The sequence below is a fragment of the Corythoichthys intestinalis genome, chromosome 8, assembly GCF_030265065.1.
Source record: "Corythoichthys intestinalis isolate RoL2023-P3 chromosome 8, ASM3026506v1, whole genome shotgun sequence".
In the NCBI taxonomy this organism is placed as follows: Eukaryota; Metazoa; Chordata; class Actinopteri; order Syngnathiformes; family Syngnathidae; genus Corythoichthys; species Corythoichthys intestinalis.
Window position 1 is genome coordinate 31,940,967 of NC_080402.1, and position 26,183 is coordinate 31,967,149.

The window sequence follows — 26,183 nt, forward strand, 5'->3', positions numbered from 1 at the left end:
ACAAGATGGATATATACATTTGACATAGGCTACGGTACATAAGGACTGTATTTGTTTATTATAACAATAAATCAACAAGATGGCATTAACATTATCAACACTCTGTTAAAGCGATCCATGGATAGAAAGACTTGTAGTTCTTAAAAGAAAAAAGTTAGTACAAGTTATAGAAATTTTATACTAAAACCCCTCTTAATGTTTTCGTTTTAATAAAATTTGTAAAATTTTCAATCAAAAAATAAACTAGTAGCCCGCCATTGTTGATGTTAATAATTACTTACACAATGCTCATGGGTGCTGAAGCCTATAAAATCAGTCGCACTTAAGGCCCAGCAGAGGGCAGCAAAACTCCATAAAACACAATTAACAAGTGAGCGTTTCACTGTACCGTCATTTAAATCTGTCTGAGCGGGACCTCTGCGTTAATTGCATCAAATATTTTAACGTGATTAATTTAAAAAATTAATTAACGCCCGTTAACGCGATAATTTTGACAGCCCTAGTTTTTAATGTTTCTAACATGACATTAAGGCAGCCGCAGAAGCATGCCAACAATTGGCTATATTGGACACCAAACCAAATTTATGAAGCAGGGGAGTCCAAACCAAGGCCGGCTGGTCAACTGAAGTCCACTGCCTAGTTGTTACGGAAAGTATGAACGTATCAAAAAAAAAAATTACACGCACAAGAAGCTCAGATTCAGTCAACGTTCTGTTGCACTTCTCAGTTTTAACACGGTGCCTCTCTGTTAGCTCCGGGGTCAAAACCTGACAACATGTTGAAATCAAAATAGGAAGTCGTGTAGACTTTTAATATTTTCTTTTACATAAATAAACGTATATAAACAATAACCCATGGTGATAAATTGAGCTATCTTGGTTGTGAGTTCTTTGCTGTTGCTTGACATTTTGTTTTTGTTCTGCAATGTTTACTTCAGCTGTGTAAGTATACTAGTATACACTGTAGATCTATTTTATTGTTTTGCTTTGTTTTTGCAATATCCTGATACCTCTGGATTATTTTCTTGCTTGTCACCCTTTAGTGATTCACTTCCATTGACAGTTACTAACATCAAATCCATTTCAATTGAACTGTGAAACTGACATTGAGTGATCATGTTTCACTACCATTGACACCAATATATGCCCAAATCCGATTTGACTGGGGCGCTGGCAGCGATCGAAGGATTGCTGACAGCTCTCCCAGTCAGTCAAAGTGGATTGGATGTCTATTGCCGTCAATGGCAGCCAATTACTTAATAGTTAAAAAATCAATCATTTTTTAAAAACCCTATCTTTCTTACCTGATAGTTTTCCATAATTTCAGTTGAAGTTGTTCCCTTATTTTTCACAGAAGGTTTATTGGAAAACCTTGAAGTTACATTTATCATTACTAAAGTATCCAACAGCATATATCGGTATCGGTTTGATATCGGTATCCGATTTTTAGAGTTGGACAACATTGGGATGTCGGTTATCGGTCAAAAAGTAATTATCGGACAACTCTCCTTACAATTTGTGTGTGTTAAACTATCTGCAATTTAAAGTGGCATTAAACAGCTTTAAATGAGATTTGCTGATACCTGAACAAACTCTGGTACAAGATGATATGTAACAATGCTCTATAGTTTATTTTTATGTGTGGGGTCAGGGTTCGCGTTTTTGCTACATGCAAAACAAACAATAGAATAGAATCCTTGATTGTCAGTGTATACATACATAGTCAACCTCGTTTACGAAACATAGAAAATAACTAATATGTGATAACTAGGGCTGTCAAACGATTAAAATTTTTTAATCGAGTTAACTACAGCTTTAAAATTAATTGTAATTAATTGCAATTCAAACCATCTATAAAATATGCCATATTTTTCTGTAAATTATTGTTGGAATGGAAAGATAAGACACAAGACGGATATATGTATACATTCAACATACGGTACATAAGTACTGTATTTGTTTATTATAACAATAAATCAACAAGATTAACATTATTAACATCTGTTAAAGCGATCCATGGATAGAAAGACTTGTAGTTCTTAAAAGATAAATGTTAGTACAAGTTATAAAACTTTTGTATAAAAACCCCTCTTAATTTTTTCGTTTTAATAAAATTTGTAAAATTTTCAATCAAAAAATAAACTAGTAGCTCACCATTCTTGATGTCAATAATTACACAATTCTCATGGTGCTGAAACCCATAAAATCAGTCGCACCCAAGCGCCAGCAGAGGGTGACAAGACACACACACAAAAAAACCCCACAAGTAACAAGTAGACATGACACTGCTGTCATTTTAATCTGTTTGAGCGGGGCATGTGCGTTAATTGCGTCAAATATTTTAACGTGATTAATAAAAAAAAAAAAAACGCCCGTTAACGCGATCATTTTGACAGCCATAGTGATAACTATATTTCCATTACTCTCCACAGTAAAACCAAAGGAAAAAGCATAATTCATTGACAATTCTGAGCTCAACCAACATTTCAAAACTGATTTGATTGTCGCAAATGTTTGTTGACATGCTAACAATAAATCGTTTCTCAATGCACCACTACAGATATACTGGTATAACATATACTTGTACCCTCAAGAATACGCTCACATCTCAAAATACTCCAGACTTTCCACACTTGAACTCACAGAAAAATATTGTATTCACTCAAGAATAATTTAATACCACACCAGAATTTTTCCATCAGTATTTAGGAAGATTGCATCACACAGTATTGTCTAGCCTACTGTACAGCTTCATTCTTACATTTATACCAAAAAAAAAAATAAAAAAAAATCTTCAAATAATATTTATAAGATTCGTTTGCACGTCACCTTTTCTGCAATCTTAAAAACAGTATAATATTGTCATCTTTACTGCAAGCGTTTTTGTTTGTAAATTGACAGATTTGAAGCAGCAAAACCACCACGCTCCTTACATAGAATATGTGATGCTGCCTCTATTAATTTTGAAAATGCAAGCTGTGTTTTTGTGTCATTAGGTCAGTGGCACTGTCATGGTAAAAGCTACACTTTATCGAATCAAACCAGTGACTTGAAAATGCTCTCAGCTCATCTCTTGTGAATTAAATTGGCTGAAGCGTTTAGTAAGATGGAGTAAAAGCTTTCATTTCTTTCCAAAAAGACTAAAGTAGTTTGATGTGGAAGAAGAGTGAACTGAATCTCAGAGTTGAATTTTGTTGAGGCTCATGATCAAGTTAAATTAAGTATTATCAAAAGAGCCACACCAAATCTGACATGTTAAAGGCTCTGCAAGCTTCCATGTCCTACAATTTTCAACAGGGGGCAGCATATATCTATAAAGCATTGGCGTGAGCTTGGCAAGCATAATAATTTCCTGCCTCAAGCATTTGATGATTCAAAATTCTTTATGGGCGACTTTATCTTCTATGCCGCTTATCCTAAAGTACAGTATTTACAGTCGTTCCAATTTGGTGCCATCTAGTGGTCACTTGACACCCACAGAGCTATTTGTATATACAGTAAGAAACCAACTTGTAAACCATGGTATTAGCCCTAGTCATATTTTAGATTCTTCACTTAAGATTTGGTGGAATATGTATGCCTTTGACAAATGTCATGTATCTATTTTTACAAATACATTTTTTTGTAGCTAAAAAATATCCTTCCATTTTTTTATGGTGGTTATCCTTGTCACGGATCATCTGGCACACAGGTGGAGTTTGACTTTTGGGGCAGTGGGAGCACAACATGTTGATGACCCCAAAACGAAGTGTTAGCAATAAAATTAACTTACAAGAATATTTATAATAATAAGTTGAAAATGAGCGATTTTTGTTTTCCATCATTCTTGAGGGGATTTCTAAATCAGGATGCTAAGGACTGCTATCCTTTTCGCCAATATCGTCATCCATTGAATATGGTACGCCCTCCAGTGTCGTGCCAATGTAGTTACCCCCGTCAAAAATTGTATCCCCTGGGCGGAGCCACTGCGCTGCACTGATTTGCTTGATTTCCGTGTTTTGGCGATGTATTTACATACAAGGTTTTAAAACAAGGCCCAGCCATAAAAAATAGAATTAAAAAAAAAAAAATCTTTTTTTCTGCAGTATAACGTAGCATACATACTAAACATAAAAAAAGGCAATGTTTTACTGTTTTATTCGTAGGCTGACCGATAACTGTTATTACTGTAATTCAAGTCCTGTATGAAGTTTCTCCAGTTTAATAAACGTCAATGTTCAAAATATATAACTGTGGTTCTTTTCTGGCTTCAATTAATGGTTTAAGTCGACAAAACTCATAACTAATGTATGTGTGTGTGCTCCCGCAGCCAGGGGGATACAAATTTTGACAGGGGTAACTATATTGGCAAGACACCGGTGGTGGCTCTGTTGTACAACTAGCATCTTTAGTGGGGCAAACTGAAACTCCGCTCACCATTTTGGCGGTGCTCTCTGGCGTTTCATGGTCCACATTTTCAATCCTTGGTTCTCGTTAAATAGTTGTTGTCGCTTTTGAAAGCTTAGATTTTAAAAAATTACGTATATACATCTTGCCCCTTTGGTCCTTTGGTGGTTTGGCTAAGCAAAACAAATGACCGTAGGTGCAATTCATATGATCTGTTCGAAAAATAATTGACCCATTATAAAAAGATTTTTCATTCATTTCATTCATTTTTGTTGTTTGTTTTATTGCTTTACAACTTTTAGAGAATATTACCGGAAACCTCTTAATTTTAACATTGTATAGGCCTATAGGAAAGTCATTTAAATGCAATGACACTTTTCGGCCACTGGGGGCTATACAATACCCCCCCCCCTTAAACTCCGTCATATGGTGGCACCTCTTCCGTGCAGCTGGGCTCGGAGCCGTTATACTGTATAAACTGAAGGTGAACACATACCGAAAATTACTAAAGTGAAAGGATAAAAGTCTTTTAAAGAATCCAGAAGGACTTGGTGCAGCCCAAAATTATTTTCCATTTGAAGGTTTATGGCTTTTCCCCCCCTGACACTATTGTTTAATGTCAAGTTAGATTCTCTTTGACTGAGTTTCACAAAATATGCCATTTGTCAATGGCATCGAAGATAAGCCAGGAATTGCCGTCACGCCTTGGTGTGGAATTTCTTTGTTCACCCCAAACAGGAAGAACTCTTAACCTTTGGACTGTGCAAGCTGAAATCTCTTAGTGTTTTGCAGCAGGAAAAAATGGCAGTACCTCATTGTTAAAAAGCCTTACAACATATCTATTATCAATGTTATAGAATTACATTTGTAAAAACTTCATTTTTCCATAAAAACCACAATGATTGACATCAGAAAAATTGACCACAAAGGTTTAAGTGATTCAGCTCCATCCCTGACCTGAGGTGTGAACCCCAGAGTTTCCAATCCACTCCAGTCTTGGAAGTCGGTATCTTCGGATGAATTGCATACAATGTGTCTTCCCGAGACGATGCTCCTCAGGGAACAGTTGAAGGACCCATTGGAACTCCCTTCCAGCTGGCCTTTAATAGTTAACCAGCCGCCTTCTTCCACACTCTTATAAATCTTGTGTCTTACAAATCCTTCTGACTGGTTTTGGGAATCATAAGACCAAAAGACTTCTGCATCAGGGTATACGTGGCTGAACGTGCACATGGAGCTGTCTCTGGACAAAGTGCTTTTGACCATCCCGCAGCACTCTGAAGAGGACAACATCAAGATGGAATCATTAATTTGTGAACTTTTTAAAAAATTTTTAAACAGTGCATTGATTTGAGAATCAACTTCAATTCCTCAATCACATTTTATTTTTAAACAAACAATGTTTTTCACACGTTTAAATCATTCAGATTCCCTCCAAGAACCTGGTCAGTCACTCACTCATTCACTCCTACATAAAAGCTAGACCAAAAAAGTCAGTGTTGAGTGGTTTTTTTAAATACGTGAACACTCTTAGCAGACCTGACATTCCCTGGCAGAGTTTTCCTGTGACAAGGCTGAAAAGACATGTTTAACGTTTTTGTGTATTTTTTTTTGTATAATTTTTTATTTTGTCTGTATATATCATGTATGAATGTCTAACACACCCTGGGTATCTTGCTCGGTATATATTTTAGTAAGCATCAGCTTTCCTGTCCAAAGAGCCTCAATGCCCTATAGTGCGCATACATCCACGGACAAACGATCAAAATAAAATGACCATATCTCTGATTTCACATGGTCTATTGGTGCCAAGTGCAAACTGGGAGATCGGCACTTTCGAGTAATATCCATGGCAGCACTTTATTTGAAATACTGTAGTTTATTTTTCAATAATAAAGTTAAAGAGCATACGACATGAGAAAAAAAGTCTTAAATGGCATTATTATGTGAATTAGAATCATATTTTGAGACGATTCGACTATATACAACAATTTAGCAAAGCGCAGATGACGAGAAATTAGTCTTTTATCTGCTGGTTAGCCACGCCTACCATTATAGGGCTTTAGCGTCCCCAAAAGGTGGATGACGTCAGCGGTAGACTGGGCTCATCGGTTTTACTATTCAGCCCATTGAGGGGGAATTATTCAGGACGAGGAAAACGCGACGAAGAGAGCCGCAAAATGTCATTGTTTCAGTCTCTCTACTCCAATATTTTTACAGGATATTCTTTTTATCCAAGTATTTTTCCCCAATAGCTATATAAATGACTTGCTAAGGACCAGTCAGCCTGTCAAGGGGGAACTATTCACAATGAAGAAACGTGACGAAGAGAGCTGCAAAATGTCATTGTTTCAGTCTCTCTACTCCAATATTTTTACAGGATATTCTTTTTATCCAAGTATTTTTCCCCAATAGCTATATAAATGACTTGCAAAGGACCAGTCAGCCCGTCAAGGGGGAACTATTCACAATGAAGAAACGCGACGAAGAAAGCTGCAAAATGTTATGTTTCTGTCTCTTTACATCAATATTTTTACAGGATATTCTTTTTATCCAAGTATTTTCCCCAATTGCTAAATAAATGGCATGGTCATGACAAATAACAGTCTTGTGCTAAATGGAATATGAAATAATAAAAATGCATTTATTTAGGACGACATGGCAAAATTACTGCATAATGGTCAAAACTGTCGACTTCACCTTTACTGTCCCACCTCCCAAATGATATTCTATGACACCTAAATCGGACACGTCATTTCCCTTCCCCGGCTTCGGAGAATGTAAACAAACCAAAAGACAGCTAGCCGACATGCTAACCGAACCGAGTTATGTTTCAAAGTCTTCGAAGCGGAAAATCACACATAATTAGCCTGGATTATTTGACATGACGACTGGGTTGTCGGTTGTCTTTGTGGATCGGCAAACCGCCCGGCGGAGAGCAATTTACAGTTCGTTCCCCGGAGGAGGGCGGCTGCAGTTGTTGTGGAGCTAACGTGCTGCTAATGTGCACGAGGAGAGCTTTTTACATGCCTATCAATGATCAAACGTAAGTAGTCCTTTATTTAAAGAAAGTTTGTAGTGTTTACTTTGTAATAGCTGTATTAATATTTGACATAATACTAAACAAGATGTTTACTCACTTCCTCGTAAGTCCAATGCTCCCACTGTAGTCGGGCTTGTTTTGGCCAATATTCACGGTGAATGGGAACCTTTTGAAACGCCAAAAAGGCGTATACGCCTCTCCTTCATACAGAATGATTTTTCTGCAGCCGTTTGGCTGGCGTGATGCGAAAAAAAAACGTATTAAATTCGCAAAATCAGCTGAATCCTTCGTCCTCATACACAACAGTACGCTGTATGGTGAAGAGGACGCCTTCTACCGTACACGTTACAGCACCCTCCTCCGCAATGCAAGACCGAAGCCGGAAGTCACTCATTTTCATGGCGCGGGATTCAAAAAACTAAATAAATATAGCGATTGCTTCCACACACATCCAAGTGGTCCATATCATTCAGGAGCATAAAATACCGCGTGTATTATGAAATAAACTTTTTCGTGTCACATGCACTTTAAAGCAACACTTGGTAACTTTTCATTTTTGGCGACACCGGTAGACAGAAGTGGTAGTGTTTTGCCTTAAAGGAAGACTCAGTTTCCAATGAAACTGACTTCCCTGAAGGAACTCTCCCAGGGGATATATAAAGTTTATTGAATTGAATTGAGACCAGGGCTGCGATTCCCATGAGAACCAGCGCACAACTGTATTGTGTCCTAAAAATTATGATGGTCGCCTACAGATGGATGAAACAACATTTCTCTTTCCATTGGCTATGTACGGGATGAAAAGTAATAAGGTAATGAATCCAGTTGTACCTAAATAATAGTATATGGCGGTTAGCAACAGTGTGGCTAAGTGTGGCTAACCACCCCACCCGACTGACAAGTTCAGTCAAAGGAGGAGGTGGGTTGTCACGTCAGTGAGTGAAAGCCGGGCCAATGTTTATTCTCTATATCCTGGTAGCCTCCATTTCTTTTTCCCCCTCAGACAAAACTTTTTGTCTTTGCAGAATTCGCGCGGAAGCATTAGCATCGACTTCCGTCTTTATAATGAATGGGGAAAGGGGAAAGTGACATATGGCGCAAAGCAGTCAGCACATTTGTAGTTTTTATAACCCTCAAAGTTAATTAGTGCCGGTGAAAGAGATACAGACCCCCTCAAGATATAAAAGAGGTGTCATTCAACTAGTTCTCAGTTGACGTATTATCACAAAGGTTATGAAAATATTTTATAAAGGTGGGAAGGTTACCTAGTATTGCTAGAAAGAGTGCATTCATTGGCCGTTTGTCATCAGGAAACTCAAATCTGTATAACTGTGTGTCATCAGTGTAACTTTGAAAGTTGACTCTGTATCTCCTGATGACACTGCCAAGAGGGAGCATATTGAGATTAAAAAGCAATGGGCCTAAAACAGAACCCTGGGGTACAGCACATGTGACTTCATGAACCCTAGAACTTAAGGACAGCTATCCATGCACACCATAACAGTCCTGTCTTTGCGATAACAAGGTTTTCTAAACAGGTTTCTGAAGAGCATCGAAGAGGCCGATGTCTGTTGAATGAGTAGTGTGGTCAAAACAATGAAGCTTTTTTTTTTTTTTTTTTTTTTTTAAAGTTGCTCACATGAAAAAAGTCTCTTAAAATGTTTCCTTTATTCGTTTCTTTCCCCATTCTCTTCTTTGGGTATGAGTGATTTTGGCATGATTACATTTCAATGTGACATATGATTGCCTGGCGACCGTTTTAGAGTGGACCCGACTGGTAATGATAATATTTTTAGTCATAGATTGATTTGCCATTTAAAAGGTTCAGCTTGCGTTTATAGATAGCCTTTCATGCATTAGAAAAAAACAACAAAAAACCTGTAACTGCCCACACAGGGACACTTAACATCACAGTGAAATCAATAAAGGTTTAACAGCATGTGCGCGACTGATGACTACCATCTGAATGGCCCAGCAGATTCACTCAAAAATTCGGTGTGACATACCACAATGTCCAAATCACATTCACACAAAGATTGAGTGAAAAAAACATAAGTATTTGAACACCGTGCTATTTTGCAAGTGCTCTTAGAAATCATGGAGTGGTCTGAAATTTTCATTGTAGGTTCATGTCCACTGTGAGAGCGATATAAAAGAAAAATCCAGAAATCACAATGTATGATTTTTTTAACAATTTATTTCGAAATAAGTATTTGAACATTGAGAATTAATAATAATATTTGGTACAGTAGCCTTTGTTTGTAATTACAGAGGTAGTTTTTCACCAGGTTTGCACACACTGCAGGAAGGATCTTGGCCCACCCATCAGTCAGGTGTCTGGGGTGTCGCTGAGAAACACTGAGTTTGAGCTCCCTCCAAAGGTTTTCTATTGGGTTAAGGTCTGGAGACCGACAAGACTATGCTAGAACCTTGTTATGCTTCTCACGGAGCCACTCCTTGGTTTTCCTGGCTGTGTGCTTCGGGTCATTGTCATGTTGGAAGAAAACCCTAACCACGACCCATCTTCAATGCTCGGATTGAAGGAAGAAGGTTGTTCCCCAAAATCTCACAAGCCCTAGTCATCCTCTCTTTAATACAGCACACTCCTTGACTCCCATGTGCAAAAACACACCCCAAACATGATGCTACCACCCCCATGCTTCACAGTAGGGATGGTGTTCTTGAGATAGTATTCATCATTCTTCTTCCTTCAATACGGTTAGTGGAATTATGACCAAAAAGTTCTATTCTCTATACTCTCATCTGACCACACAACATGCTCCCATGACTCCTTTGCATCATCTAAATGGTCATAGGCAAACTTAAGATGGGTCTTGACATGTGCTGGTTTAAGCAGGGGAACCTTCCGTACCATGCATGATTTCAAACCATGACGTCTTATTGATTACCAATAGTAACCTTGGCAACAATGGTTCCAGCTCTTTTCAGGCCATTGACCAACTCCTGTCGTGTAGTTCTGGGCTGATTCCTCACCTTTCTTAGGATCATTGAGACCCCATGAGGTGTTATATTACATGGGGCTCCACTCCGATTGAGATTGACCTTCATGTTTCGCGTCTTCCATTTTCTAATGACTGCTCCAACAGTGAACCTTTTTTCAACAAGCTGCTTGGCAATTGCTCCGTAGCTCTTTTCAGCCTTGTGGAGGTAAACAATTTTGTCTCTGGTGTCTTTGGACAGCTCTTTGGTCTTGACCATGTTACAAGTCTTACTGATTTTATGGGGTGGACAGGTGTCTTTATGCTGCCATCGACGTCAAATGAGCGCATCTGATTCAGGATAACATGTGGAGTTGAGGTGGACTTTTAATAGGTAGGCTAACAGGTCTTTCAGGGTCACAATTCTAGCTGATAGACAGGTGTTCAAATGCTTATTTGCAGCTGTATGAAAATTGTTAAAAAAAATCATACATTGTGATTTCCGGATTTTCCTTTTTAAATTATCTCTCTCACAGTGAACGTGTACCTGCGATGCAACTTTCAGACTCCTAAATGATTTCTAAGTGGGAGAACTTAGAACTAAAATAGCAGGGTGTTCAAATACTTATTTTCTTCACTGTATATCCAAAACCAGTCTCTGTTTGCTACGTTGTCTAAAACAATTGTTTGACCAGTTATAAAGTGAAGTTAATGTTTAATGCTGAGGGATGTGGTTCAAGTGTAGTGCAGCCTTTTATTTTTCAAACTAAAGGTCAAGTTGAGTCAATGAATTTAGCAAAGCAGGTGCCAAATCCTAAAACTAATAACTTAAGTCTAACTCAAATATAGTTTTAAAATGCAAATTAGTGTGGTTGTCTGAGCAAAATTAGAGCACTGTCATTTGGTTTTATTTTTTTAAATCCATGATGTAGTATGTTGATGATGGAGATGTGGACTGACCTTGTAGCTCAATCCAGCTGTATCCATGTGAAATTCCCTGGTTTGAATGTAGTTTGCACATGTAGCGGTTTGAGGCGCCGCTGTCCACTGGCTGTACTTTCTCCAGGATGAGAGACAGCCGGCCTTCTTTAAACTCGCAGTGGAAGTCACTTTTTGTATTTATGCTGTGCTTCAAATTTCCCTTGTCCACTTGACATAAAGGCTCGTGGTTTCGGGACCAACTTATATGTTTGACAGATAGCTCTTCTCTAGCCCCTGGCAACACATTACAATGTATTGCCACTTGCTTGTTGCACTCGGCTGTAACGTTGTTGACGCTCATCAATGCTGTAAACAAATTCACAGACAATAAACAGAGCATGCATAACTTGATTAGCACACTTACTGATATCAGAAGATCATTATCACAGTTTTAGGGTTTAGGTTTTCCATTACATGAACAATGAATGATAAGAAACTTGCAATTTTAATTCCTGTCAAGTTATTGGAACATGAGCATTGTCAGTTTGATTTTGTTTAATGCACTGAAAATGGCCATGCAATGGAAGTGTATTGCTCCCACACCAGGAAAAAAAGTCATATTTTTACATCATAAGCTTCTCTTTTGAGCCCGGTATCTTAAAAAAGCAGATCATTTAAGCAAGTTTAACCTCTGGATTTAACATAACAAACCAATTCCTTTTGGTTGATGTCCCTTGCGGAGTCTCGGTGTGTCTTTTTAATTTTATCTTTTTATACACTTTGCCTTATTATTATTTTACAGTATTGTGTAACAGCAGTAGGGCTGCAGCTATCGATTATTTTAGTAGTCGATCAGTCGATGAACTTTTCAGCTCGAATAATCGACTAATCGGATAAGGAACATTAAAAATTAAAATACCTGTGTTGAGCCTCAAACGGTATATGAAAATAAATAAATGAGGATCTATGTAAAAAAAAAGAACAATTGGCTAACTTACATAGCAAAAGTCCGCTAGCTTAAATGCTATAAAATGCAAACTTTTTAAAATTTTTTATTAATATTATTTTTTTTTTTACAATGCTCTTAAATGGTTCAGACACATATTCCCACAAAAAAAAAAAAAAAAAAAAAAAAACAAAAACGCAAAATATACCTGTAAACTAAATTACGACTGCATTAAAAAAAATTTTAGCGCAAACAAAAACTTAGCTTTGGTTGGTCTTAACAGGGAGCAGCTGGATTCAGCCATGTGAAGTGAAGCAGACTAGAGGGCAGTGTATCTACCCAAATCAATAAAGCTAAATGCAAACACTTTCAAAACAAACCAATTCAACGCCACGATAATTCAACGACTACTCGAAGCAGCAAAATTTAATTTGAATCTTTTTTTCTAATTGAATACTCGAATTAATCGATTAATCGTTGCAGCACTAAACAGCAGCATCATTATATAACTTTGATTTATAAGACCCGAAAAGGACCCCACCAGTCACCTGAACCAGAAGTCAAATTTATCATATTAAAATAAAAAATGTATCTTAAAACTGAAAGAAACAAAACACGAAACTTATGATGTTAACACATGAAAATTTTCATTATTTAAAATTTGAAACGTGTTACCTTATAAATACCGCATTTTCCGTACATTAAGACGCACTTAAAAGCCTTCTATTTTCTCAAAAGCATACAGTGCGCCTTATAATCCGATGCGCCTTATATATGGATCATTATTGATTAATGATGGCATGACATTCCCTAGTCTAGTGGACGCAACCCCAACCACTACTACTACTACTTCTAGCTACTACTGCGCTTTATAATGCGGTGCGCCCTATATATATAAGCAGTTTCAAAATAGGCCATTCCATAGACTTCACTATCAGTTGACGAAAAAGGAGGCGCGGGGCCACTCCGTAGGGGGCCTATTTTGAAAAACTTAAAAATTCAAATATTTTCAAAACCATAGCTGCTAGCGACCTAAAACCAAAACAGGCACTTCCCTTAGGCATATATGAGTCTCCATGAGCAGCGGAACAAAAAAAATTCAAAGTCATTCCCTAATAAAATCCTGATTAACTATTTTTTTATATAAGTATGACAAAACTTAGATAAAATATAAAATTCTCAAACTCTATGCTAGATGCACATACATTACCACATGCAGAGATAATCACCTACATTTTCAACATATCATATATTAATAGTTTTTGCCCGACATAGCGACTTAAAATTTTTTGAATTTAGTGCAATTTTGACATAAGTTTTCAACAGCTAATAAATCACTCAATTTTCACATCAGAAACTTAATACTCGAGGAAAGCATGCAGAATTATCTTAATTTTAATCAACAAAATAACATTTTGCATTTTTCTTTATACAATCACAACTTATTTAGGTTGGATTCTGATGTCACTATTGCCTCAGGATGTCTTGCCGGCTACCTAGCCCTCATTGTTTTTGGATTGAAATGTTACATAAATGTGAAAGTCGAATTAATTTTTGTATGGACGCAAAAATGTCTCCATTACTATTTTTATTTTATGTCAAAAAACGGGCATTTGGACGAAAATTACCAGATTATTTGAATGTAAAGTTACGACATTGTGTATGGTTACAAAATCCAACATGGCGGCCATCACAAAACAGAACTTTTTAGTTAAAAATTCTTGTGAATAAATGTGTAAATCCCGGAATTCCTATAGATATGAACGTAAAACAGTAGAGAGGTGATTATCAGTTATCATTCATTTTACATAAATATTTCAAGCTAAAGTTACGCAAATTTTTTCCATTTTTTTTTTCACATTTCAAAGTGCACGCATTGTGCTATTTTATAAATAATTACCTTGAATCATCAACCAAATCACTTGAGACACTCCTGACTGCTTGTATGCACTAAAACTGTCGTCCTGTTTCCACCTATATCCGGCGTTAGAATGCAGCGTTTGACTTTATTCTGATTAGATTTTATTTGTCAGTGACACCAGCTCTCACAAGATGACAACTGATGCAACGAAATTCCGTTCGATGAGTGAGCATCGGGCCGCTGCAGACTTTGTTCCGCGCTGCCACTTCTCTCTCTTCTTCAGAAGTTTCAAGTAGGCACACATTTACAGTGTATCACAAAAGTGAATACACCCCTCGCATTTCTGCAGATATTTAAGTATACTAGTATCTTTTCATGGGACAACACTAACAAAATGACACTTTGACACAATGAAAAGAAGTCTGTGTAAACCTTATATAATAGAGTTAATTTATTTCCCCCTCAAAATAACTCAAATTATAGCCATTAATATCAAAACCCCTGGCAACAAAAGTGAGTACACCCCTAGGAAAAAACGCACATCCCTAAATGTCCAAATTGAGTACTGCTTGTCATTTTCCCTCCAAAATGTCATGTGACTCGTTACAGGAGTGCTGGCAGCATTGCTGCAGAGATTGAAGAGGTGGGGGGTCAGAAGACGGTACACAAGAAAGCCCGCAAACAGCTTGCGAAGACATGTCTACAAAGCACATGGATTACCTGAACCGTGTGCTTTGGTCTGATGAGACGGGTGGGCTTTCTTGTGTACCGTTTTCAGAGGAGGCTTCCCCCTGGGGTGACAGCCATGCTCACAAATTTGATGTAGAGTATGGCGTATGGTCTGAGCACTAACAGGCTAACCCCCCACCTCTTCAATCTCTGCAGCAATGCTGCCAGCACTCCTGTAACGAGTCGCATGACATTTTGGAGGGAAAATGACGAGCAGTACTCAATTTGGACATTTGGGGATGTACGTAGTTTCTATGCGGTGTACTCACTTTTGTTGCCAGGGGTTTAGATTAGAGATGTCCCGATCGATGATCGATCAGGTCCGATCACGTCATTTTCAAAGTATCGGAATTGGCCAAAAAATATCGGCCATGCCTTTTTTTAATATATATATATATTTTAATTAAATTGTTTTCTAAATGTATTTGACGTTACAGACATAATATGTTACACTCATCCAGAGTCTTTAGTTTAGGCTTAAGGTACCGCTAACGGCGGTAATTAATTTTTAAAAAATGTATCACGTTAAATATTTAACGCAATTAATGCAATGCGTTGCACGACCCACTCACGCATTATCGCGCTCAATCTGTAACGGCGCCGTTTTACCCATTTAGAGAGATAAAAGGCATCGTAACATGAGTAGAGTGAATTTTGGCAGCCTTTGGAGCCTTTTTTTAATAGGCTAAAGCCTTACAATCCCTCTCCCTACGATTAGAAATATCATGGGAAGCAATGAGGGGAAGCAAGGTAGCTATTGATCTTTTTCTTACCACCTTATGCTACTTCCCAACGCAGAAAAGATATATGAATTGGTAGCACTGCGCACATTCATGGGTCCACTTCCCATCATGCATTTGGGTTGAATGGCTGCAGTATCATTTACTGAAAGCTCAACAAATACTTTATATCCGTGGATCCCTCTCACAGAAAGAATGTTAATAATGTAAATGCCATCTTGAGGATTTATTGTCATAATAAACAAATATTACAACTATAAATAAACAACTGTATGTTGAATGTATATATTCGTCCGAGTTTTATTCATTTTTTTCTTAATGCATTGCCAAAATGTATATGATCGGAAAAAATTATCGGGAATGATTGGAATTGAATCGGGAGCAAAAAAAAAAAAAGCAATCGGATCGGGAAATATCATCGGCAGATACTCAAACTAAAACGATCGGGATCGGATCGGGAGCAAAAAAACATGATCGGAACAACCCTAGTTTAGATATTAATGACTACCGTAATTACCCGAATATAACGCGCACTTTTTTTTCCCAAAATCAACTTGTAAACTCATGGTGCGCATTATAAACGGGTACATGGATGGAGACAGAAATATATATGTATTACATATATACTGTATATAAACTGATTTTTTTTCCATTGACACGGCCACGTTGTGTTGAAGAAACGTATGCGGCAACCCATTGCCGACCATTACGGTACGTGACGTCACCGTTTTGTTTCGGTAATACTTCACTCTAATCGGCCGAATGATTTCGTCTGTGTTAAATTCTGCTTTTTTCACTCTTCATAAAGCACAGAATTTAGTTTCTTGAACTCATTTGAGTCGACGTTTATTGCAGCTCCGCAATTCGGACCATAACAAATGTAAGGACACACACTTCCTCTGTCCGTCAACTATATCGGTCCCTCGGGAAACACAAACCCAAATAACAATAGTTCCTTTTGTTACTGTCGTGTTGACAGCTATGAGCTCTCACGGATTTCCGACTTACGTTCTCACTTTCATTTTACCGTATCAATCCATGGAAGAAACATTTATTCATCATGAGGAAACGAGCAAGTTATACAGCAGCCTTTAAAAGAAAAGTCACATCTGTTTTGTTTTCTCCTAGATTCTGGTAAGTTGGAGAAGTTGTCAAATCATATTATTACCGTAAATATTGTCAGTTTACGGTAATGTTTTGAACTACCAATGTGCTATGCTTGTGCTGTGTTTCACCAGTCAGTAAAATGACATCTCTGTATCTGTACACAAGCTCTGTTTTCTTCTAAAATTAGGGTGCGCGTTATAAACGGGTACAATAATTTCCCCTAGATTTTACAAGTAAATTTGGGGTGCGCATTATACACGGGTGCGCCTTATATTCGGGAAATTACGGTATATTTTGAGTTATTTTGAGGGGAAGATAAATGAACTCTATTATATAAGCTGCACACAGACTACTTTTCATTGTGTCAAAGTTTCATTTTGTCAGTGTTGTCCCATGAAAAGATATACTTAAATATTTGCAGAAATGCGAGGGGTGTGCTCACTTTTGTGATACACCGTATCATACAATATAGCAGGGATATGACACGATGCACAGGTCACGTGCAGAGATTTTTGTGCGAAAAAAAAAAGGAAAACTACCAGTCATGGCTGGAGGGAGGGGGGGAAGTGAGCAAGAAAAGACAGGGGCAGATTGGGGGGGGGTTGAGGTTGTTTGTGAGTGTGCAAGTGTATCAGTATTTGTACGTGTCTGAAGACAAAATAAGAGTTGGGAAGACATCATGGACAAATGATATCAACATCTGCATGGCTCCTCCAGGAGAAGGGGGGGGAGATAAGGGCGATTGGGAAAGGAAAATGAAAAAAATATTGCAGTGAAAGCTTCCGGAACGCTCTGCCTAGCCCGGGCCCCTTCGGGAGCTGTCTCGTCAACTGATAGTGAAATCTATGGCCATTCGCGCCTAAAACTCCGATGCACCTTATGGTGCGGAAAATACAGTAGCTAAAATGTTGTTTTATGTTTTTAGCTTACTCAGTTTCATGTTTTCATGTGATTAGTGTCATGTTAAAATGGGAAATAGCTATCAGTTTCATGCAGTTAGCCACACAGTTGTTACAGAGTGTTACACTACCGAAATAACACAAAGATAGATACATACCTTTTGTTGAAATACTCAGTTCAGCCAAAATGTAAGCATAAAGTAGTCTTACGAAAATCATCCTTGTTCCTCACTGTAAAAATGGAGAAGGTGTCAAAAAGATGGATGCGAGTGGAACAGATCTGTCTCTAATCTTTCGTTTTCGGTTGCTGCAATTTAATTATTAACTCCTGAGGTGTGTCCTGAAATAAGAACCAAGAGTGATGATGAAATTGTTGAATGTGTGTTAGAAGTGGGCATTGTAAAATCCTTTCTATGAGGCTGTAAAAGTTGCAATGAAAAGGCACTTTGTATGAATGCATTTCATCTACTGCCATGGCCTGCTGCTGCTTTGTTTGAGTCAATTGCTGCCAACCTCAAGTGGTGACAAAAGGCGGATTGTTAAATTCGCAGCAAAGACATGGTCAAGGTCTCCCTCTGTAGGACGAACAATGGAAGTTGCGTTTTCATTGACTGAACAGGAAAATAACAGACTAGTCAATGGAAGTACTAGTACTGTTCAAGCACCCTAATTTAGGTGGATTGGTGAACCTTATTATTTTTTTTATATCAAATCACAGACCCAGTGATTGGACTAAACCTTTTATCTTCTTAATATGGAGCGTTCAGAAATGTACTTTTGTGCTGTTTTTATATGGTGACCTAATTAATAAACCTTTTTTCAGGTGTTGTGCAATTTTTCGTTGACATGTGCGAATGCTCAAAATAGCCTGTATACTTTAATGAGGGTTTTATGATGGTGACAGCATGACCTGTTTTTCTTTATTTCCAATGGGAAAGATTGTTCTCACTTAGAGGTTCTATGCTGTAAACCATGTACCTAAACTGTTTTTAATACTTTAGAATATGTTTTCCCACAAAGGTACGTAATTACATCACAGTTACTTGACTTGCTGCTTTGCAGTTTAGTTTACAGGGCATGTCAATTTTTATCCTAGACTTTAATTGCTTCAGGGACCAGATTACCCATAATGCTGAGTATTATCTGTAGCTTTAGTTGGGATTTACTGCAGGTTTGCTAAACTGCTGAAGTTGTTTAAAACTGGTTAAATAAATGTTGACACTAATCTGACGATCACAGTTCCCGGCTCATAACTTACTTGATGCCACTGACGGCGATGGAAGTCTAATCCATGGAATGGCCAAAAGATTGTATCGTCATCTCATTTCTAATAGTAATTTAAAATGTCTTACTGCTGGTTTGTTATTCATTCTCCATTCCCCAAATTTTTCCCATTTTTGTATTACTGCAGTCATAAAACCCTGCAAGAAATTCGATTAATTTCAACATAATTTTCTGTGTTGTTACTATTTAAATCATAAATGATGTGTTTCCTATCTTTCAGTCGGCGGGCTGTCCTCAAACACTCAGAATATTTTCTTTCTTCTTATTCTCGGCAGCATGATGATGAAAACCTAAATTGTCATTTAAGGATGCTCATTTAGCACTTTATGTTCAAGCAAAGGAGCTGTGACTCAGCAGCCTGAATACATGTTTAGACCCCGTTAAGGAACATCAGGGCCAGGAAGACCATTTCTGTTGACCTAAACCAGCGGAAGGCAACTAGATTTAGGAAATTACGTTTTCATCTGAAAAACCCTGATTTACCAACAAAATTAACTATTTTTCTCCTAATGCAATTTCGTAAAGTTATTAATTTTGAATAAATGCATTTGGCAGAGGCTTTATTACTTTGTTACTCCTGAGCTCTTTCACAGTGTCATGAAACTGACGGAATGAGGCGACAATTTGAAATTCAATTTTAATGAATACTGCACCCCGTGGGAGATAATCCAGTCAATGAACACCATCTGCTTCCGTATGAAAGAAAATAAGAACTTAAAACTAGGAATCTTTTTTTAAAAACTGTTGCTACCAATTTAGCAGCTTTAGCTAACAATCAAAATTATGCTACTATAGCATTGTTAGTGCAGCACAATCAGGTATCATATTTGAAAATGAGATGTTTAGTAGCTGTCATAAAGCGCAACCCCCTCCCTAAAATCACTGCAGGGAAAGCTGGAATTGGAGGAAAGTCAAATGCTAAATTAGGTCAGACAGAAATGCCGGTTTATTTCAGAATTAGACTTGGCCTGATCCCTTGCCAAGACCTTTTTAATTTGGAGGGAATTAAAAACAATAAATGCTGAAGCGAGTGTCCTCGGGATTCAGTCGAACATTTTGACCTTATAAAGATAATAATGCTAGATTTTAATGACACAGTCAGAGAAATAGTAATCGAATGTCCTTTACTGCAATTGGAGTTATTAGTCGATTGCATCCTATGAGTGAGATTAAAAAAAAAAAAAAATCCTCAATACATTTTAACTTTGCACGCAAGATTGATTATTCCATATAACCAGGGTGACCGTATTTTGATTTCCAAAAAAGAGGACACTCAGCCCGGCCTCGAGATACTCAAATTTTACTCCAAGTTCACTCAAACATGCCTTACCACTTTCATATATTTAAAGTGTACTCTCCCGCCTGAATAGAAAATTCAGTTTTATAACAAAATAATAGCAATATAACCGAAGACACAAATTTTCAGAGGTTGCTCAACAGGCTTTATTATTCCTAAAATAACAGAACAATAATAATGTTAAAAAACTGAAATGAAATAATGATTTAAAAAAGATAATAATACCTCTTATGTATTAGTGTATCATCCTTGAACACAATAATAGCTGTCTTTTCAGTTCTTACTGTACAAATAAATTATCTGAAATAATGTACTAAATAATACCTTTTCTCTATGCGGCTTTAACAAAAAGCTTTTTTCTCTTTCCAGTGAAATAATGTAAATCAAACCATAAATTCACAACAATACTAATTAAAAACAAACACAAACAAACAAACAACAACAAAAAACCTCACTTTAGTCTTTAGTTTTTGTTGTTGTTGTTTTTTTAAGCACTTTAGGGGACGATGGAACACTGTTCCGACATCTATTTACTGAGCACAGCAGAACCAACTATTGGACAGAATCTCTGGGAACCCATCACAGGCTGCACAGTACCATAGTATTCTGCGCAAAGTGTTAGTCAATTTCAACACATGCTAATTGGCCCCGTGAAAAAAAAAACAAAAAACGGACATTTTCATGAATTTATAAAACCCCGCTGGACGCCCCATATAGGATGTAAAAAATGGATAGGTCCGGGCAAAAGAGGACGTTTGGTCACCCTAAATACCGTATATCCGCTACAAATACATACGTATATTCCTGCAAATATTGATCCGTGAAATCTCCAATCGAGACATGTTTCATGGGAGGAACCTTAAAAAAATATATACAGCAGTGCCTATTCCATCTGGTGTTAAGCATTTTTTGCAAATATAGGCTTGGAAGTATCCTTTAAAATGTCACTTAATCCTTTAATCTGTGGCTCAAAGGTCTTAAAAATGCCACAGACACAATAAACAGCAGTGAGATATTTTTTTTGTAAAGCATTGGGCCAATTTATAATTAATGTGTTGTGTTGTAGCCTAATGGACATCGCGGGGGTTTGGGGGCATCAATACTAATTTGCTGATGTGTTTTCCAACCTTTATTTGGACAAGTACATTGTATTGCATGCATTAAAAAAATCTCATATCAATCCACCAAATAAAAATGTGGCTACTGGTCAATAGTGGGCAATAGGGTGCTACCCTATTGATAGTGACACTACTGACAGTGGTCGGGACATTACTTTGTTTAAGGGACAATTTAAAAAAAATATATATAGTATATACGTATAAAGAATAAGCATATATGGTAACACTTTACAATAAGGGCCCCTTAATTAACATTAGTGAATGCATTTTTAGACAATAACTAATGTTTAAGTAACATTACAATAATTAATATAATTGCTTATCTAACATTTATTAATATCTTAATTAACATGAGTTAATGCATTAGCTAATGCATTAGTTAATGCATAATCAGACAGTAACTAATGGTTTGGTAAAATTAAAAATATATACAGTGGGGCAAATAAGTATTTAGTCAACCACTAATTGTGCAAGTTCTCCCACTTGAAAATATTGGAGAGGCCTGTAATTGTCAACATGGGTAAACCTCAACCATGAGAGACAGAATGTGGAAAAAAAAAACAACAACAGAAAATCACATTGATTTTTAAAGAATTTATTTGTGAATCATGGTGGAAAATAAGCATTTGGTCAATACCAAAAGTTAATCTCAATACTTTGTTATGTACCCTTTGTTGGCAATAAGGGAAGCCAAATGTTTTCTGTAACTCTTCACAAGCTTTTCACACACTGTTGCTGGTATTTTGGCCCATTCCTCCATGCAGATCTCCTCTAGAGCAGTGATGTTTTGGGGCTGTCGTTGGGCAACGCAGACTTTCAACTCCCTGCACACATTTGTTATGGGGTTGAGATCTGGAGACTGGCTAGGCCACTCCAGGACCTTGAAATGCTTCTTACGAACCCACTCCTTTGTTGCCCTGGCTGTGTGTTTGGGATCATTGTCATGCTGAAAGACCCAGCCACGTCTCATCTTCAATACCCTTGCTGATGGAAGGAGATTTTCACTCAAAATCTCTCGATACATGGCCCCATTCATTCTTTCCTTTACACGAATGAGTCGTCCTGGTCCCTTTGCAGAAAAACAGCCCCAAAGCATGATGTTTCCACCCCCATTCTTCACAGTGGGTATGGCGTTCTTCGGATGCAATTCAGTATTCTTTCTCATCCAAACACGAGAACTTGTGTTTCTACCAGAAAGTTCTATTTTGGTTTCATCTGACCATAACACATTCTTCCTGTCCTCTTCTGGCTCATCCAAATGCTCTCTAGAGAACTGCAGACGGGCCTGGACGTGTACTTTCTTCAGCAGGGGGACACGTCTGGCAGTGCAGGATTTGAATCCCTGGGATTGTGTTACTGATAGTGGCCTTTGTGACTGTGGTCCCAGCTTTCTGTAGGTCATTCGCTAGGTCCCCCCGTGTGGTTCTGGGATTTTTGCTTTCCGTTCTTGTTATCATTTTGACGCCACAGGGTGAGATCTTGCATAGAGCCCCAGATCGAGGGAGATTATTAGTGGTCTTGTATGTCTTCCATTTTCTAATAATTGCTCCCACAGTTGATTTCTTTACACCAAGCGTTTTACCTATTGGTGATTCAGTCTTCCCAGCCTGGTGCAGTTGTACAATTTTGTCTCTGGTGTCCTTCGACAGCTCTTTGGTCTTGGCCATGGTGGAGTTTGGAGTGTGACTGACTGAGATTGTGGACAGGTGTCTTTTATACCGATAATGAGTTAAAACAGGTGCCATTAATACAGGTAATGAGTGGAGCCTCGTTAGACCTCGTTAGAAGAAGTTAGACCTCTTTGACAGCCAGAAATCTTGCTTGTTTGTAGGTGACCAAATACTTATTTTCCACTCTAATTTGGAAATAAATTATTTAAAAATCAAACAATGTGATTTTCTGTTTTTTTTCCCCCCAGATTCTGTCTCTCATGGTTGAGGTTGACAATTACAGGCCTCTCTAATCTAATAAAGTAGGAGAACTTGCACAATTGGTGGTTGACTAAATACTTATTTGCCCCACTGTGTATACAGTGGGGAGAACAAGTTTAAATTATCCAACAAATGTTGTTCCACTTCACGATTGTGTCCATCTTGTTGTTGATTCTTGACAAAAAAATTAAATTTCATATCTTTATGTTTGAAGCCTGAAATGTGGCGAAAGGTTGCAAGATTCAAGGGGGCCGAATACTTTTGCAAGGCACTGTATATATGTGTGTATATATGTATTTATATGTATATTTGTATGTATATATATGTACATATATATGTATGTATATATATATTTATATATATACTGAATAAGCAGTACAGTATATTTATATGGGAGAAAAAATATGTTGACACGTAGCCACACCCACCAAATTTATAAGCCACAGGCATTTGCACTGGAAAAGACATGCAGCTCATTAGCATCTAAAAATCGACATAAATAAGCCGCACTGGACTAAAAACTTGCATAACAATTCTGTATTCATGAAATTTTAGGGGGGGAACCTATACTCACCTATTTCGTGCTCAAGCAAGCAAAGGATGTATGTTTATTGAAATGATGATCTCGTCTTGTTTTTTTTCACAGATTTAACTCCCCGGTCTTGTCAGCACCAGTCTCTTGGAGAAAGAAAAAAAAAAAAAAAAAAAGTAAATGTACTCAGATGAAGCCATGGCTAAACTAGAAAATGCAATTTCTGGAGAAATTACAATGGTAACTTTGCTTTGACATGTAAACTCTATGGGATCACTTCCTGTTTATGTCAGGTAATTTCCTGTTGATATACTGACGTACATGGCCGTCAATAGCATCGACTTACGGATGCATCAATGGAATCCAAGTACATTGGCATCAATAGAATCAACATACATGGCCGTCAATGGTAAGGACATACATGGCTGTCAATAGCATGGACATAGCACCTTGAAAGGTGGAAAAGCGCTATACAAGTATAACACCACCACCACCACCACATGGCCTTCAATGGCATGGATGTACATGGCTGTCAATGGCATTGACTTACTCGGGCGCCCGTTGAATGTCAATGGCCTGTAATGGTAGGTTTATGGTATAAAATCACAACCATCCATGTTTTTCTGCCATTGAAAATAAAGGGGAAATTTTGGCCATTAGAAAATGAATGGAAGGACGTACATGGCCGTCAATGGCATCCCTTTAGAAATGAATGGGAAGGTTTTTAGCAAATTTTAGGGGAACCGTACGTTTTTGGCAACTTCTGTATACAACTTTAATGCTCCTTACCTTCCTGAAATTTTTGATTCATGATGTATGTGAATATGACCAAAATTGTAGGACTAGATATATTAAAAAAAACCAAACACAAAAAAAAAACGGCGTTTTGGCGCGAATGGTAATATTTAGGCGGCCATTCGAAAGATTCCCTGGTTTTATAAATTCATGAAAATGTCCGTTTTTAATTATTTTTCACGGGACCAATCAGCGTGTGTTGAAATTGACAATGATTAATCATCTGCAGGTTGCCCATTACGTCGATCGTGATCGACTAGTCGATCACAACGCTAGTGTGGGTAGCTCGCGGCATCATTATATATATATATATATATATATATATATATTTACAGTATTAATACATACAGTATATATATATATATATATACATATATATATATATATATACAGGGGTGCACTTAAGTGGTCCGCATGCGTACTGGACGTAGACAAACGCGCTGGCTCTCAATGCTTCCATACGCTTTTGCGTACTGACGGCTGACCACTGTATTTGCGGCGGACATGAGAAAATAACTTCTCAAAATGTCGAAGAGGCAGGCCCCACTGAGTAATTATTTCCGTGTTCCCCCACCCCCGTCAAAAGACAGACAGATGAAAGAGACATCACCGGAGCTACCGAAAAAAAGGACTTTTGCTGAAAAGTGGCTGTAGGAGGTACCATGGCTAGAATCAAATGATGCTCGCACGGAAATGCGGTACAAAGTGTGCCGTGAGAATCCCAATGTCGCTGATAAGAGCAGCATTTTATGTATGGTCAAAGAATTTCAGCCATCCAAACTTTGAAAGCATGAAAAAAACAGAGAGCATGTGGCAATTAAGCAAACTATCGATGTCAGACAGGACCCCACTCACCCTATGGACAAGGGGCAGAATAAAGGTAATGAAGAACAGTGCCATGCACTGACAAACGTGTTTTTGCCTGCATTTTACAAAGCTAAACATGCACCTTCAATGAGGTCTTATGAGGAGGACATCCCACTTTTGCAAAGGCTTGGAGGTAATGTGGGAGCCGCATAATGCCCTTTATTTTTAATTGGTGCTTTTATGTTTACATTTCACTTCAAAGTAATGGCTATTTTGTTGTGCCAGTTGATGTTAATCAAGCATTACCGGTAATTGTTAATATAATTAATTAAAGTTAATTGGCTCTAAGAAAAGCTTGTCATAATTTTATCGCATCAGGCGGGTCGGCTCTCAAGCTCAATGAGGACCAAGTCACATCTCCAGGTCCTCCTCTGAGAACCTGGGCAAAAAAAATATGTGCACCCCTGTATATATATATATATAAATAAATAAATATATATATATATATATATATATATATATATATATATATATATATATATATATATATATATTAGGGCTGTCAAAATTATCGCGTTAACGGGCGTTAATTAATTTTTTAAATTAATCACGTTAAAATATTTGACGCAATTAACGCACTAGGCCCGCTCAAACAGATTTAAATGTCAGTACAGTGAAAGGCCAACTTGTTAATTGTGTTTTATGGAGTTTTTCCGCCCTCTGCTGGTGCTTGGGTGTGACTTGCATATGTTATGTGGCGTAATGTCGCACTTTGCTTGCGATTCAGTGCAGCTGATTATTTGGGTTTCGGCGCGCTTTTCTGACGTGATTAAATGTCGACGCGAACTC

At 37.6% G+C, this 26,183-nt stretch overlaps 1 protein-coding gene across 4 annotated transcripts in view; it reads right to left on the bottom strand.

Moving 5' to 3' along the window:
- Window positions 1–1,651: 1,651 nt before the first annotated feature.
- LOC130920612 (uncharacterized) overlaps window positions 1,652–26,183 on the bottom strand; it is a 43,912-nt gene continuing 19,380 nt past the window's right edge. The window contains exons 2-5 of one of the 4 annotated variants that reach the window (XM_057843947.1): window positions 23,775–23,876; window positions 17,729–17,910; window positions 11,328–11,654; window positions 1,652–5,662 (exon numbers count right to left, since the gene is read on the bottom strand). In XM_057843947.1, coding sequence (XP_057699930.1) covers window positions 5,262–5,662; window positions 11,328–11,654; window positions 17,729–17,789 — 789 coding nt within the window. In that variant the 5' untranslated portion in view covers window positions 17,790–17,910; window positions 23,775–23,876 and the 3' untranslated portion in view covers window positions 1,652–5,261. Of the gene's footprint in view, window positions 5,663–11,327; window positions 11,655–17,728; window positions 17,911–23,774; window positions 23,879–26,183 lie in introns of all 4 variants that reach the window. The other 3 variants (XM_057843946.1, XM_057843948.1, XM_057843949.1) reach the window with 3 other exon arrangements.